The following is a 16,656-nucleotide window of genomic DNA, read 5'->3' on the forward strand; positions in this document are numbered from 1 at the left end:
AGCATTACATTAATGAGGGATTTCAAGAAGTAGACTGAGACCTGAAAGTGTGTAAGAGACTGTGTTAAACAGACAGGAGTAAGGGACCCAGAACTAGCTAGTCAACAAGGAGCAGCAACCACTCTGCAACAAGAGGACTTGGCATCCCAGAATGAGAGACTTTGCTTGGTTATATTGGAGACCTTTGTTTGCTGTTCTGACTTTGTGTTGGGCCATTCATTCTGTAAAGTAAAAGACCCTAAATCTTACCTTCTGAGTCCAGTTTTTTGCGGTTTCCACCTAGCCCCTGTGACACAGTGGCACAACTGGTAGTGAGATTACTACCGACAGCCATCCAATGCGTTATCTGGAGCATCCAAAATGCAGCTTACCAAGCTATTTCAGCAACCTTATCTCACTCCTTTGTAACGTTACTGTGCTGGTTAGATAAAACAGTTGAAAAGGACTGACAGAACAAAGTCCAAGACTGAGTACTTGAAAAGGGACCAAGGGTATGATCAACAAAATTAATTTAGGGTGCCAGGCCGCTACTACGCTACAGTTTCAGCCATTTAGCTGTATGATCCCAGACACTCGACAAAGGTCTTTCATCACATTAGTCATCTGTCACCTCCTTTACCCTTGTCATGAACAACAAGGTGGGTCCATCATAATGGAACTAGTGGGATTGGATTGCTTGTGATATTGCTCTTTGTCACATATTGCCCACCTCACTAGTGTTGCTAGTGGTTTGCACTTTACATTTTAGTGGCTTACTCGGTTTCACGCTCTATAAGGATGCAAAGCCAGATGGCCAGCAGGATCAAAGAGGATTCCGGAAACACAACTGCCACTGCCATCTCCTGTAAGGTGAAGCTCTCCAGCATCACGGAATTCCAAGTAGAGGTCATCCATTTGAATCCCAAAGTCCAGCTACAGCAATATCATAACCTAACCTATTGACCGGACATATGCCAATTAAAATTTCACTAAAGGGGCCACCTTCTACTGTCCAAAAGGCATCTTCTATCATCCAAAGAGAAAGTAGTACTGCACCTTTAATAAACACGAACCTTATTTGATAGCAGCTGAAAATAGCTCAAAGGTTTCAAAATAATTCAGATGTAAAAGTGCTTAACAATACAACCAGAATTCGATCTGACAGCTATCAACAGTACATCATTACATCACACTAGATATTTTCTGAGGTATGACAAATTGGTCACCTAACCATTCTATTACAAAACATGTGAGGACCCGTTTAGCTGTCTGGGGATTGTGAATCAGGCTCCTAGCTTTGTATTCCCATTAATATGGACCGGAAATCGGGTCCATATGTCTACCGGTTTACATTGCACCAGCTGGAGCAGAGTCCATTTTTCTTCCTGATCAGATGACCACGTCACGGCTCTCATCCACTGTTGTGAGGAACTCATGGTGACAACAAGTAAAATAGACACAATAAAAAGGGCCTATACTAAGAAACCTATTGCCAAGCCTGAGAACTAATACAAAAATGGGTGCAGGATGGTTCTCAAGAAAAGAAAGAAGTGTTCTCAAATAATATGTCAGGATGCAGTAGCGTGGGTCTTCCTTCCCCACGTTTTGACCATGGGGTAAGATGGGAGCTTGGAGCCAGTACAGTCTCGGGTTTCCCCAACACGAGACGACAGTTCGAATGACAGTTCTCAGGACTGTCGATGGCCAAGTCTTGTTTCCTTAGAAAGTCTTGTGCCTTCGGGGTCTGATGTGTTCAAATAACAAAAAAAACAAACGAAAGTTTTTTTCCAATGTTCGCTGGGTGTCGGGATCACAATTTAAAGTAGGGTGATGACTTCACCCCTGGGTCCCACTCTTCTGGGCACTGATCCTTCACGTATAGTATTCCAAAATACATCACATTTCATTTATCAATCAACTTTGGGTGACAGCTTCACCCCAGGATCTCCTTCGGTCGGGCTCAGCCACTCTTCTCTTTACATTCTTGGGTGATGGTTTCACCCCTGGATCTCACTCGGTCGGGCTCAGACCCCTCTTGCCTTTTGCAGGATTTATCCTCCCTCAATTTCTCAATGTCTTTTTTTTTTTTTTAAATATGTTTATTTTAAACCAAGGCAGGACAAAATTATAAACAACATTGCGTAAAGGTTACATTTTGATAGTTCACTTTAGTTCATACCCCTCAGCCCCCTCCCCTCCAGTCTCCAGCCATGCGCCCCCAGTTCCCTCGCTCGGTGGGCTCCTCCGTCGCCCTTGCTACTCAGGTGGGCTCCCCATCCTTCAGGGCCCATTGCGCATTGAGCGGTTTGAATGTTAAAGCGGGGAGGCGCTGGTCGTAGTCCAGCACCGGAGCCCAGACATTCTGGAAGCGGTGCAGCACCCCAGCCCTTCACTTTTTCCGCAATCAGGATGTCCCAGGGCCGTAAGCGGGGACTTCAAGAAGCGGGCTAGCACAGTTTTACATGCCAAGAGGCACTGCGTTACCAGTTTCGCTCTGTTTCCGGAGCGGGGGTAAACCCTGAGGGTTGGGGCCCCCAGCAGGACAGTTTTGGGTTCCAGGGGGAGTGTCCACCCGGTAATTTGTTCAATCATCGCCAGGCAACGTTCCCAGAATTGCCGGATCTTTGGGCACGTCCACCACATGTGGAAGAAGGAGCCAGGCTGGGAGCATCCCCTCCAGCAGGCGGCGTTCACCCGTGGGTTCATGTGGTGTAGTCTGAGGGGGGAGTAGTACCAGCGTAACATAAGCTTGTATGCACATTCTTTATTGGTGATACAGGTACATGAGGAGTGGGTGCGTGTCCAGATGTCCACCCAGGTCTGGTCGTCAATCGGGTGGGCCAGGTCGGCCTCCCATTGGGCCATGCATCGCGTTCTAGTGGTTAGAAAGTCCCCCAGGGAGCGTCTATATAGAGATGAGATCCTGTCCCGGGTTGGTAAGTCCTTAAGCGTCAGTTCAAGGGAAGTAAGCGGGCGAGTGGCAGCCTGGAGGGTCTGGGGATGCGAGCACCAATGTCGGAGCTGGCAGTAGGTGAACCTGTCCTTTTCCTGGAGTCGGAACACTACCTTGATTTGTTCAAAGGTATGGGGAGTGTTCCCCTCGTACAGTTGCTCCAGGGTCTCGAGGCCGCCGTCAATCCAGTTCTGGAAATTACGTGGATTCATCCCCGGCGCAAAGTTTGGATTGAGAAAGATTGGGGAGAGGGGGCTTTGGCCTCGCGGGATTCCCTTTTGTTTCAGAGACCAGTCCCAGGAGCTTAGTGTGTGCTTAGTTGATAGAAGGAGGTTGTTCCAGTGTTCTCTCAGGGCGGGCTGGATATGTGGGAGGAATCGCAGGGGGAGCGGAAGTCGCGCTTGCTCCAGTTCTACCCATCTAGGGCGGTCTGAGATTATCTGCCAGGCACGGACGTGTGCTAGCTGTGCTGCTGCCCTGTAAGCCCACAAGTCGGGCGCCCCCAACCCCCCTAGTCTGGAGCTGCCAGTGAGAGTTTTGTGGGGGATTCTGGCCTTCTTGGTTCTCCATATGAACTTCAGCATTTTCTTCTGCAGATCCTGGAGAGCTGAGCTTGGGATAGCCACTGCAAGGGAGGAGCACGCGTAGAGGAATCTTGGGAGCAGGATCATTTTGGCAGCAGTAATCCATCCCATTAGCGACATTTCCTGAGTGGACCAGCGCTTTAGATCCCCCTCCAATTCATGGAACAATCTGGGGAAGTTTCCCTGATATGTGTCTCGAGGGACTGCTGTGATGTGAACTCCCAGATAGGGAATGGATTGTTTCTTCCAAGCGATTGGGCACAGCCTGGACAGGGCCTCTTGTTCTTCCTGATGGAGGCCGATGCCTAGGGCCACCGATTTAGAGAAGTTGACCGCGAAACCGGTGACCTTCCCAAAGTTCGATAATTCGACTAGGGTGTGTTCTGCTGAGATGTTGGGTTCTGAGAGCGACAGTAAGACGTTATTGGCGTATAAAGCAATTTTGTGTTGGGATGGCCCTACTTGGGGACCCTTAATGAGCTTATTCGGTCTGATTCTTTGGGCAAAGGGTTCTATTGTTAGCGCAAAGAGAAGGGGTGACAGCAGGCAGCCCTGCCTCGTCCCACAGGTCATAGGAATCGGGGTTGATAAGGCACCATTGATCCTCAAGAGGGTTTTGGGGGATTTATAGTTGGCCATTATCATAGCTCGGATAGTTGGGCCGAAGCCAAAGGCCTCTAGGGTGTGCTCCATGAATTACCAGTCTAATCTGTCAAATGCTTTGGTAGCATCTAAGGCCATCAGTGCAAGGCCTTGGGAACATCGATGAGCTATTTCGAATAGGTTCAGGGTTCGCCTGATATTGTCCCCCGCCGCTCTGTTCAGGATGAAGCCCGTTTGGTCAGGAGAATGTGTGATAGCCGATTGGCCAGGATCTTGGAGTAGAGGCTAGCATCTATGTTCATCAGGGCGATTGGCCTGTATGAGGCTGGGTCTCTCGGGTCTTTCCCTGGTTTGGGCAGGAGGATTGTCGTGGATTCCTGCATTGAGGGGGTCACCACGCCCGTCTCTTTAAATGAGTTGAAGAGTGTCACCATAGTGGGGATTATTTGAGGTTTGAAGATTTTGTAGAATCTCGGGGAGAATCCGTCTGGGCCCGGGGCCCAAGATTTAAGAGACTTGATGGCTTCGTCGACCTACTCGTCCGTGATCGGGGCCTCTAGGCTCTCCCCTGTTGTGATGGGCAAATGTGGCAGGGCCGCTCCCCGCAGGTATTCCCTCTGTTCGGACCGGTGCCGTGGGGGTGCAGTCATTGCTTGGGTGAGGTGATCTGTTGCCAGCTGGTGTTTCTCCTGCTCAGAGTAGTGCATCCTCCCTTGTGGGTCGCGTAGCCCCGTGATAGTATTGATACGCCTAGCCAGTTTGGCTACAAGAAATTTGTTAGTTTTGTTGTTCTTGGCATAGTAGAATTGTCGAGTCTTGGCCATTAGTTGTGCAGTATGTTCCACGTAGTGGGCTTCAAGTTTCTTTCTGGCTGTGCAGATGGCATATTGCATCCTGGGGGACCACCCCTTCCTGTTTTGAGCCGCCTCTGCTACTTGCAGTTCCTCCTCGAGGGCTAGCCGGGTTTGTCGGCGGTTTCGGTGGAATGCTGCCCCTTGTGCTATCAGGGCTCCCCTGATCACTGCTTTCATGGCGTCGCAATTGTTTGCGGGGGAGGTGTCTGTGACCGGGTTTTCCTCGAGGAAGTTTTTGACAGTGGTTGCGATCCTGTCCCTGATCAACATGTCATTAAGGATCGGGTCGTAGAGTGACCATCTGCGTGCGGGATTGGCTCTGGGGTTTTGGATTTGGAGATTCATGATTATTGGAGCATGGTCTGATAAGATTCTTAGGCCGATAGAGTCCTCGTTGGCATATGTGAGTGTCTGGGGCGAGGTTAAGAGGAGATCGATCCTTGAGAAAGTTCGGTGGACATGGGAGAAGAAGGAGAAGTCCCCCTGCGGTGGGGGGGTGGGATTTGTCTTTGGTGGGATCTGGCACACTGTTGAAGCCCCCCCCATCACTGTTTGGCCTTCCGTGAAGCCCGAGAGGGAGGCGCCCAGGGAGTCATAGAAGTCTGCTTGACCCGAGTTGGGGGCGTAAACTGAGATGAAGGTGAAGAGATTCCCCAGTAAGAGGCATTTAACCGCCACGAAGCGGCCCTCGGGGCACGAGATAGAGTCTAAGATCTGGGGGTTTAAGTCTTTCCTGAGAAGAATCGCCGTGCCCCCCCCTCTTGGATCCTCCCGAGACAAAGAATTGATGTGGAAATAGGCGGGAATGAAGGCGCCCAAAGTCTGCTGGGAGGAGGTGGGTTTCTTGAAGCATCGCCACTCCGGCCCCTTTGTCTTGCAATTTCTGTAGGATTGACTTGCGTTTAGAGGGGGAGTTCAGCCCGTTAACATTTAGCGAGAGGCATTGTAATGTCTGATGCTCGGGAGCCTGCGACCCCTCTGTGGCTTGTGCTGACAGGAGGGGGCCAGAGGATAGGCTGTCAATCGCCGTCATAGGTGAAGGCTAAGTGCGAGTTGTCCTGCTCTTGGGGTTTTAACAGGGGCCCCCAAGAGGGGGCCAACTTTTTAACTGGCGGGGTAGGCAGCATTGTGTATGCGGCCAGCCCCCTGGCCAACTGGGGCGATTGACACATTTGGATAACTTGGGTTTCCAAGGACATAGAAACGGAGCGAACCTTGGAATGGGCATGGGCTTTGGGTGAAGCCCGCCGTGTTAAGAACGCAAAGATGGCGGCTGAGTCGGGCATAGCAAATTGGTGCATCGGGGAACTGGGCGCCCAATCCGAGGATGCGACACTGGTTCATGTGGTGAAGCCCAGATGCCGTTTATCTCCTCTTGTTGTTTCGGGGAGCTCTTGACCATGAGGACCGTCTAGGCCGCGGGGCCGAGGCAGGCTCTGGGTTCCCGGACGCTTCTGAGCTCGCTGAGGTGGCCTCCTCGGGGGCGGCTCGATGCATGATCTTGCTGGCATCTTCCAGGTGGCTAATTCTCCGCAGGGTGCCGTTATATGAAAATTGCAGGGCTGTTGGAAAGATCCACCTATATCGGATCTGTCGCTCTTGGAGGAAGATGGCTAGGGGTCGGAGTGCTTTTCTCCTCTGGAGGGTTAGCACGAGAGGTCTTGGTAGATCTGGAGAGGCTTGCCCTGAAAGGAGATCTCGTCTTGAGAGCGACTAATGGCTGAGATGGCCTCTTTCGTGGAGAAGAAGTGGACCCTGGTGATGACATCTGGAGGGAGGTCCGAGGTAACCCCCCGGTGTTAGGGAGACTTCTCTCTTTAGGCTGAATTTCCTAACCTAGTGAGTCCCCCAGCAGCTTTGCTGGATTTCTGGAGTTTGTTTTTTTCTCCTGCCAAGAGTGAGACTCTTTTTCTCCCACTCTTGGACATGATTTGTGGTGTTCCTTTGACTGTTAATGTGTTTTATGGGCTATGGGGTCCTTTACTCCATAGGGTCTCAAGTGTTTTTACTATGTGTGTTACACAGCACCCTCCATTCAGTAACAGAGGGGTGTCAAAGTGACCCCCCACCATAGACTCCATACCCTGGGACTGACTACTGTCTCCCAGGGCATGTAAAGTCACCACTGGCTTTACTAGTCCCAAATTATTAACAGACACCAGTGCAAACCATCATATTGTGGACGTACTGGTTAGGGCAATTCGATTGCCCCGGGGTCTGTTAGTCGAGGGGGCACGTCTCCGTCCACCCTGATCAAGTTTTGGCTGGTGGCAGTGGATACTACTTTTTATATTCTACCGCAAATATATTCCTATGGGATTTTCCCATTGTTCGAGGCTACCAACTTTAATTATTTAATTCCATAGCCTCGAACATACCGCCGGTTTATTTAATTAATATTAATTCGCCGGTTGGTATTTTTTGCCAGGACTCGATTCTAAAATGGCGTTTGTGTTCTCTTCTGTGACTCCAACCCAAGTCGAGCCCTTTGTTCCACTTTTTGGCGGGCTTCTCCACAGAAGCCTCCAAAAGTGGTGCCACTCTGTCTGGGTACCACAGGGGGAGTGGGAGGGGGTTTATGCACCCTGGACTGAGTTACCCTGATAACTCAAGTCGCACTCTTGTGTGATTGGCCCAAGTAGTGACCCGGCCGGCTCACCACTTAGCATGTTTGAGTGACAGCTAGGCTGAGTGAATGGGGGTATGCTGCATAAAAGCAGGGCTTTGGGGACTGGAACTTCAGAAGTCGCCACAGGACCTGAGAATCCGACGAGGGAGAAGCTGAGCCGACCTACCACCACCACACCACCGGTGGAGCCCTGCGGAACCGACTCACCACTTTCCGACGACAGAGAAGATCTCCCGGCTGGAGAGGCTTCTTCCCCTGACTGGTGGGCACAAGCAGTTTACCTTCTTCTCTTCGCACCCCAGACCGGTCTGTGGTCGAATTGCCCGTGCCAAGCACCCCGGCAGCCGGATAGCCACTTACCACTGGACCGCAAACCAACGGACCGCTCCTTGTACCTGAGAACTCCGCGGCTGGCTTCTTCCATGGCAGTGCAACGGACTCCTGTCTTCCTCCCCTGGACGAAGCACCGACTTGCATCCGCTGCCAGGAACAACTGCCCCCGCTGGAGTATTCTCACCACTTTAAGGTACCGTGTCCGCCAGGCCTCCCTTTCTAAAGATTGCTACAAGGTAATAATAACTCCTTAACCTTCTGGACTGGGCTGGCCGCCTTGACCCTCTAACTGGTCCCTTTCTTTGGCCCAACTCCTTTTTGAACCGTTACAAGACTTTTGTGCACTGCAACCGTGTGACCTTGGACACCTTTCGTTTTGATCCTCTTAAAGCGGGTCCGGCCTACTGACTCTGAATTCACGGTGTTACTTTGCCTTCCTCTCTTGTTGTGTTCGTGAAAAAGTGTTGGGATCTGTTACATTTGATTCTCTGCTTGTCTCTCCCTTTTTAAAAATGAATTATTAGAGTGTCATCTACGTTAAGCGCACACCGCTGTCTGAAAATAAGTGGGGCTTTACTTAAGACTTGTCTAAATATTCTTTTAAAGGAGTGTATATCTTTTAGTGACCGTGTTTTTGAATTGCTTACTATTAGTGCCTGTGTGTTTTTCTAGATGTGGTTTTAAATAAATAATAATATCTCTTTTACACCAAGCTCTGGTCAGTGTGTACTTGTTCTACGGTGTTCTTTGGACCTATTGTGAATACTCTGTATACTGCCTAACTCTTCTTGAGGGAAGTCTGACTGCTCAGCCACAGCTACCAAGTGAATATGTGTGGTACAGACTGCTACCAAGTGGGTTTACTGCCAAACACCTGTAGTCCTAAATCTTTTGCAGTGGTGCCAGAGGGAACTGCACAGGTTTCTGCCTAACACCCGGCGCGGGCGCAACCTGTGGGTGCAGTCAATAAGTAATAGGGATTTTTCCAGGCCTGGGAGAAGGGCTTGGAAGAAGTCCCCTACGTATTCCGCTAGCTTTTTGTCCGGGACCGAGGATGGGATGCCCCGGATTTGAAGGTTGTTGCGGCGGGCTCTATTTTCCAAATCTTCTTGCTTAAACTCTAGGATTTCGCACTTGTCTTGCAGGGCCCTCACCGCTTGCTGGATCTCACCCATGGTGGTTGCCTGGTCCTGGGAGCGGTCCTCGACCTCCCCTAGCCTCTGCTCCACCTCAGTTACTCTGTGGTCGGTTTAATCCAGTTTGGTGGAGATTTCTGTCATGCAGGACCTGAATTCGACCTTGATGTCTGCCATGAATGCTAGTAGGTCCCTTCTGGTGGCCGGGGGATCGCCCTCCTCTTGGCAGGCCTGCGGAGAGGGGCGCCCCAGGAGGTCGGGGTGGAGTGCTGCTTTGAAGGTGAGGGCTTGATCGTGGGTCGTGGGCTCCTCCACCGGTCCACAGGCCCGCAAGGTTATCTGGTGGCCCGGAGTGCAGTTGGTGCGGGGTGATAACAAGGCCCCGCTGCGTTGGAGGTGGAGGTCAGGGTAGGGCCCCCGCTTTTGAACTGAGGAAGCCCGCCCCCCAGCTCCGGCAACATCAGCGTGGGTCTCGCAGTTCTGCTAAGGGAGGGAGTGGGGGGCGGGGCAGGACCTCCGCTTTTTCGTTTTGGAGGCGAGGCGCTAGCTGGAGGTACCAGGCTGGCTAGATAGCGTTGTGGGCGGGGGGCCCCAGGAGGTAGGAGAGCAGGCCGTGTGGTCCGCCCACGCTCTCTGGTGTGGATCGGCGCAGGGAGGTCCGAGGAAGAGTCGTCCCGTGGGAGGAGGGAGGGCGGCAGGGTTATGCGCTGCGGTCTCTTAAGGCCTGGTGTGATCCGGCCCTCCCTACAAGCCCCCCCCAGCCGGCCGCACCTGAGCATGCGGTGCCTGTGCCGCCTCCGCTGCAGCTGCTTCTCCCGATGAGAGGGATCTGGGTCCCGCGTTGGGCACGAGCCGAGGCGGGCAAAGCAGCACAAGTCTCCCCTGGCCCCGAGGGGCTGTGCAGGCTCCGCCGCGTGTTGGCATGGCGGATGCCTCCGGGAGGCCGTGTTATGCGTGGGTGATATTGGGGCTCCACCCCCTCGGCCTAGGGTCCGTCGTCTGGTCGCTCGTCGCGGGGGAGCTCCGGGCCTCAACCGCCCAAGTTGGGTGGCGCATTCAGCGAGCCTCGTGGGGCCCAAAGGGGGTTATAGGGATCCTCTGCACCGCCTACGGGGACTCCGCTCCCCCGCTGAAGACACGTCCGCCAACTTGGATTTCGGAGCTGGGCTGTGTTTTGCCGCTTCGAGGCGGATTTCTGGGTCCAGTGGGAGCGTTGAGCTCTCAAAATTAAGCTGTGGGTGCCCTAGTTGTTCCGCTCGCCCTGGGCGTCAGCAGGGCCCCGGCTGAAGGTCGGGAAGCCGCATATTTATGTGATTACGGCAGGCTTCTCACGGGTGGCCTCAAGCAAGCAGCCACATCAATGGCGCTCCAAGCCACGCCGCCCTTCTCAATATCTTTTGCTTGGGTGATGGCTTCACCCCTGGATCTCTCTCGGTCGGGCTCGGACCTCTCTTTACTTCACATTCACAACTGCCCAATATCGTTGGGATTCACTTCCCTTTCTTTCACAGTGCTTGTAGATCAAAGTCTTTCAATTGTACAGGGATTTTGCTTGACTCTCTTTATGACCACTTTGACCTATTTCGCAGGCCCTCCTACGGCCTTCTGGTATCTGTAGTTTCCCTCATATGGGGCTCGACCAGAGTCTCTAGAGTTAGCACCCATGTGGTGCCAGTTTCCCTCTGCAGCTGGTCTCCCCTTCACTCTCTTTACCGTTCCTTCAAAGTTCATCAACTTTCATTCATAAACTTGCCACTTTGCGATTCTCACTTAACACAGCCCAGTTCTTAACGATTCTCCCCTCGACTCCCCGGGTGTGAAGAACCGCTTAGTTGTTGGCCTATTTGGAGTCAAGGCCAGTACCACCGATACAGTAGCTTCACTCGCATCTGCTTATCAACATAGGCTTGCCCTGTGTATGATCGACATCTGCTGCAGGACACTTGTTTAGGCTCTATTCCACAAAGGTTCCATGGGTCTGGGCCGGAAAGGGCAAGGTCACTTCTCCGCTCACCACCCTCTCGATTCCTGCCGCCTTCCTCCTTCGTTTGAACTGCGGGGCCTGATTAGCTGTCTTGTCGTGCTGTCTGCCGTGCTCGTACTGTGCTCTCCGGCTCCACCTTTTATCCCTGTGGGGAAAGGAAAGGGCCCTCAGGTGAGTGCGATTCGGATCAATTGCCTGACCCTTCTACTGGGGCATGTCAGGTAAACGACTCTGGTGTTAGTCGTCATTTGTGTTGTGCAAAAGTGTTCATGTTGGAAAAGGGGGGGGCAGTGGTTTAGAAAGTTCTACCTGCGAGGAGGGGGGAAAAGGTGTCAAAAGAAGGGGATATTGCCTCACCCTTCGGTGTCCCACTAGCACTGCCGAGGACCCCCCATCCAGGTGACCTCCCCTCACTGCTCCACCCTCAAAAACTGGATCCAATAGCGATTGCCGTGTCCTGGCCACCTGGATGACAGATCCTCGAGGTTTAGACAGGGAGACACCTTCAGTTTTCTCACACTGTGCAACCGTTGGACTAGCAGGTTGGAGCCATTTCAACAGTATGCAGCGGACCGCTAGTAACAAACAGAGGCTGGCAAGTCTGAAAGGCTGTTTGTAGATTATCAAATATATGAAACAAACATTGCAGTGGAGTCCCTTCTATATCACTTATAAACATATCTGACATTTTGCCACATATGCCAAACCAACAAATCGTGCAGCCCTGGACAGTTCCATATCATATGAAAGTACCCTGCTTCTCTTGACTAGCACATAGGACAAAGTGCAGAATTCGCCTACAAAATCAAGTGTAACCTAGCAGGGGTATAATGATATCTGTGTAACACCTTGAATTGGGTCAATCGAAATCTGGAATTGAGGGACACTACGTGATTGCATACACATGGCTTCCCAGATGTCGTCTGTGATGTCAACATTTAGATCCCTTGCCCAGTAGCTCCTTATCTTATTTAAAGGACTACAACTACAGTTCAGCAATAGCTCGTACAGTCCGGATACTCGGCCATGAACATTGCTTGATTTCTTTATAAACTCCAACATGGGTTCATCTGCAGGCATTACTGGAAATCCCTCCCATGTCGCTCTATCAGCCCTTCGTAGTCCCCCATATTGTAGCCATTGTGCTGTTTGTCTCTGCAGTAGGCCTGGCATTTCCTGGTAAGAGATAAAATTACCCATCACACATACATCCCTCAAGGTCTAAAATTCCTCAATCACCATAGTGAAAAGTAGGGGTGACAGTGAGAACCACTGCCTGGTTCCCCTAGCAATGTTAATAGGGGGGGAGAGCATACCATTTGTCCTAACTCTAGCTAATGGGGATGTAAATAGTAATTGGACCCATGAAATACATTTCGTATTAAAATTGCATTTTCGGAGGACTGTCCACGTGAACCGCCATGAAACAGAATCAAAGGCCTTTTGGATGTCAAGAATGTTAAATAACCGTCGGCGGTTCAGTGCTGTGGATTGTCCCGGTATAAAACCTGATTGACCAGGTGTAGTATATAATCTATTTATGACATTAGTCTAGCAGATATAACCTTGGCGAATATTTTCACATCTGAGTTGATCAGGGATAGGGGTCTATAGGACCCACACTGCTCAGCGAGGTATTAGGTTTTAAAAACACCATTATCACTGCCTCTCTCAGCGTCAAAGAGAGTTTCCCACAGTGGCATGCTTCCTCCCACACCTCCAATAGCCGAGTGACCAAATACTGTTTGAACTGCATTTAGAGTTCTATTGTGAGACCATCTGGTCCTGGTGCCTTCCCGGCTGGGAGCACGTCAATGGCTCAAATTATTTCTTCTAGTAACATAGGGAGGGCCAGCAAGTCCCTGGCCTCAGGTGATTGTTCCGAAAGGGAAAGCTCGACCAAAAAAGCCTCAATGTCGGGGGTAGTATGGGCCTCATTCTCTGCATATAGATTGGTATAACAACTATGGAACACCTGATTTTTTTCTAGTGTGGAGTAGTTCATCCCCCTGGCTTCTCCCCGTATTCGAGGAATGTATTGATTGCCCCCCACCTGTCGCACCATTCTGGCCAGAAGCCTACCCGGGCAATCGGCCTCCCCATAACATCGAACTGCCTGTGGGGTCTCATAAAATTCAATTCCCTTTCTGCAAGTTTTTTTACATTTGTCTAGCTCAATATCCCCTAGTATTGTGTGTTGGGTAGTGGGAGCATACATTTGCTCCAATTGGTGAGCTGGCTAGGCTTACTTCCGGACCTATCCAGATTTATGCCTAATAGTGTTGAAACCCCCCCCCCCATATTACAGGCACCAAAGTGTATTGCGAGATAAGATCTACCATTTCAGCATAGAACTCTGAGTCATCCACATTTGGACCATACACATTCATAAACAGCACCTCTTTGCCAAACAATTTCCCATATATAAACACATATCTCCCAAGAGGATCAACATGTGCTTTTTTGAGCATGTATTGTAGGGATTTATGAATTATTGTTAACACCCCTCTACGCTGTGTGGAGTATGTCGTGTAACATCTATGTGCCCCCAACTTTTGCCAAACCTTTCGCACCCAATGCCCGTTGCATGTGTTTCTTGCAGGAGCAAAATTTGAACTTTATGTCTCTCAACATATAATTGTAGTTTCTGCATTTTAACAGGGTTCCCCAGCCCTCACACGTTCCAGCTTAAGCAGCAGTGTCATCCAACCCCATTGCGCCATTCAACAATGTTTGTATTGACCCCTGTCGGGTACAACTCAGTATCATCCAATGTGTGCCCAATTTGATCTTTGAGTGATATTATGAATGCAACAAACTTGTCAAGCACATTTTGTACTTTAAAACCCTCCCCACCACCCCCCTTCCAATCAAGGGAATGTGTCTCCTTTGTCGTTCCCCCTAACAAAACGTGCAACTTCACATGGGAGGAACAGGGGCGCTGTATGCAGGTAACAGCCCAGGCTTTAACACCACCTATCACAGGAGCAATTGATGATATTTCGGGGTGTGACTCTAAAATTATTACAAAGTTAACAGTCAAACCTATAACTGACAAACCAATCAAACAATGGAGTTCAGACTATTCTGCAACCTTCCCACTTTTTATCTTCACCACACGGCATACTAACATGATTACAGCAGTTGTCTGTCAATAAGCCCTATTTATTGCCTTGTGGGAATTGCACACTCGGGTCATCCATTCGAAAGATTCGTCCAGAAACGTCATGGCTTCTGCAGGGATGGTAAAAAAAGTAGATTTTATTCTAACACTCAATCCGCAGCTTTGCTGGAAATAGCACTGCGTATTTCAGGCCCAGGTCTCTGAGCCTCCTTTTCATGGCTATAAAGGTCTTCCTTTCCTGTTGCACCGCCACCGAAAAATCTAGTTATATATAGATTTTGTTGGCCCCTAGCATTAGGTCGCCCTTGGCTCCTGCAGCAGGTAGTATAGCGCCTCTGTAGTTAAGCAAATGTGCTATTATGGGGCAGGGTGGTGCACCTGGTTTAGGCTTAGGCAGTAGGGACCGGTGGGCCCGTTTGATTGCGAACTGTGGAGATAACTTATGTGCTTCCAGTAGAGTCAGGGGGGTCTATTCCACAAAATCTTCCATAGACGCGTTAAGATTGTCCTCGTGGACACCTATAATACGCAGATTGTTGCGCTGTGAGCGGGATTCTAGGTCATCATTTTTCCTACCAATGGCCTGTACCTGTTTGGTGAGTGAAGTGACATCTGCTCTCAATACCACGATTTCGTCCTCAGCAGTGGCCATCCTGGTTTCGGTTTCAGTAATGCAGAGGTCCGATTCCTCCATCCGGGCCTTAATGAAGCTAGTGCCACTCATATTGTCTAGCTTGGTGTGGATAGCCAAGAACCACTCCCGCACACACTACATCATACGGTGTAGTTCGCAGGGTTCACCCAGGTCCGGTTCACTCCCAGAGGGGCGCTCCGCTGTCTCTGTAGATTTTGGGGTCGCCTTGGTGAACATATATAATGAACTTTGTTTTTTCCTGGTGCCTATTTCATTTTGTGGTGTATCTGGGTCCTCCAGTTACTGGCCTGAGATGAAGTAGCTCACGCGTGTAAGAGGGGGCACCCAAAGGGCTCTGGCCAATATCTTCCGATTGGGCCTTCCACAGGGTTATCCGCGCCTTAAACGTGTTGTTCATCAGATCTTTATGCTAACTATTTCATTGCTATTTGACCCACAGAATTGTCTACCCTCAATTGGTTATACTTATGTCACTAGATCATCACCCATTGTTTAGTTCACCAGCCGTCTTGGTAAAGCTTCATCAGCTTCCAGTGTCAGTGCAGTTTTAGGCTCTTGCTCTTTGTTTTGCAGGGCCTACTTTGTACCACCAGTCTTATGGAGTATAAATGTAAATTGGCAGTGGTGTAATGGCGTCTTCCGAGCAGGGGCGGCCAACACCGCACACGCTTGCCAACTTTTTAATGAAATTGTGTCTGACTCGCCGTGGGGGTTAAATGCTGCGCTTCCAGCTCTGATCAGGCAAACTCTCTGGTGTTCCGTCGGCCGCAGATCTCGTCCCTCCGTTAGCTGGTTCGCTGTCCCACCAGAAGCCGCATCAGGGTAATGGCCACTCTCCCAGCACTGTCTGGGCACTGCAGCCTTAGTTTGTTACTGAGTCGTAGTCACCTACCTTTTCAGGGCTCATTCCCTTCCCTGCCGGTTTGTCTCAGACCCGCTCCACACCTCCGAACTCGCTGGTAGGCACAATGCGATGTCGGTGCTCTGCCCAGGCCTGCAGCGCCACTGACACACATCGCTTTCGCGGCCTCGACTCAATGGAAATTCTTCTAGTCAAGCCTGTTCAGTAGTTGGCCAGTTCCGATCGCAGTTTCATGTAGAATCAGGCATTTTCTACCCACTAGAGCAAGTGTTTGCCGTGTACAAGTTCCCAGGCTGCAGAGCTCCCAAATGAGGCAGCCATTTTCTGCCTGCGCAACAGCGCCCCCACCACCACTGAATTTCTAGCCACATCAGTTACATTGATTTGTGTACCATAAAATCACACGTTCAGAATTTCTTAAAGTAAAATTCATGCTGTAAAATCACTTTTATTGCATCAAGAAAAGATGGAAAATGCCAAGGATGAGTCTGAAAAATAGTAAAACGTTAATACACTACCACAACAAGAACAAAAAAAGTTATTCAATGAATTAGGAAAAGTGTTCATCAAAGACAGAAAATAACACTGATAAAACGAGTACTTCAATAAAATGGAGCTGAATTCGAGGTACATTCATTTAATTTTTCTCAGTTCATTGCAACATAGTGGAACGGTCAGGAAGTGCTAATCAAATGTGTGGAAAAAATACTGTGACAGAAAAGTAAGTTTCCAACACAAATACTCAAGCACAATGTGGATGGCATCTTGTGTCACAAATTCAGTCTATATAGAAATAATCAGGTTGGAATTCACTTACCATTCTTCCTATCCAGCAGGCTTATATCGTCCAAATGTATAATCTGTTTAAAGGCCTCTGTCCTTCTATCCATTTCTGAGCAGAGGTAAAGATATCCTGACCAGAATCTTAAATAAAAAAACAGTAATTCATGACAACCTAAA

General features: G+C 50.0%; 1 protein-coding gene across 2 annotated transcripts in view; it reads right to left on the reverse strand.

The window, feature by feature from the left end:
* HPS5 (HPS5 biogenesis of lysosomal organelles complex 2 subunit 2) overlaps positions 1-16,656 on the reverse strand; it is a 1,306,927-nt gene that overhangs the window by 193,314 nt on the left and 1,096,957 nt on the right. For both annotated transcript variants that reach the window (XM_069623788.1, XM_069623787.1), the window contains exon 21: positions 16,514-16,620. In XM_069623788.1, the coding sequence (XP_069479889.1) occupies positions 16,514-16,620 (107 nt within the window). The remainder of the gene's footprint in view (positions 1-16,513; positions 16,621-16,656) is intronic.

The sequence above is a fragment of the Ambystoma mexicanum genome, chromosome 11 (assembly GCF_040938575.1).
Source record: "Ambystoma mexicanum isolate Mex_15411 chromosome 11, UKY_AmexF1_1, whole genome shotgun sequence".
Classification (NCBI taxonomy): domain Eukaryota; kingdom Metazoa; phylum Chordata; class Amphibia; order Caudata; family Ambystomatidae; genus Ambystoma; species Ambystoma mexicanum.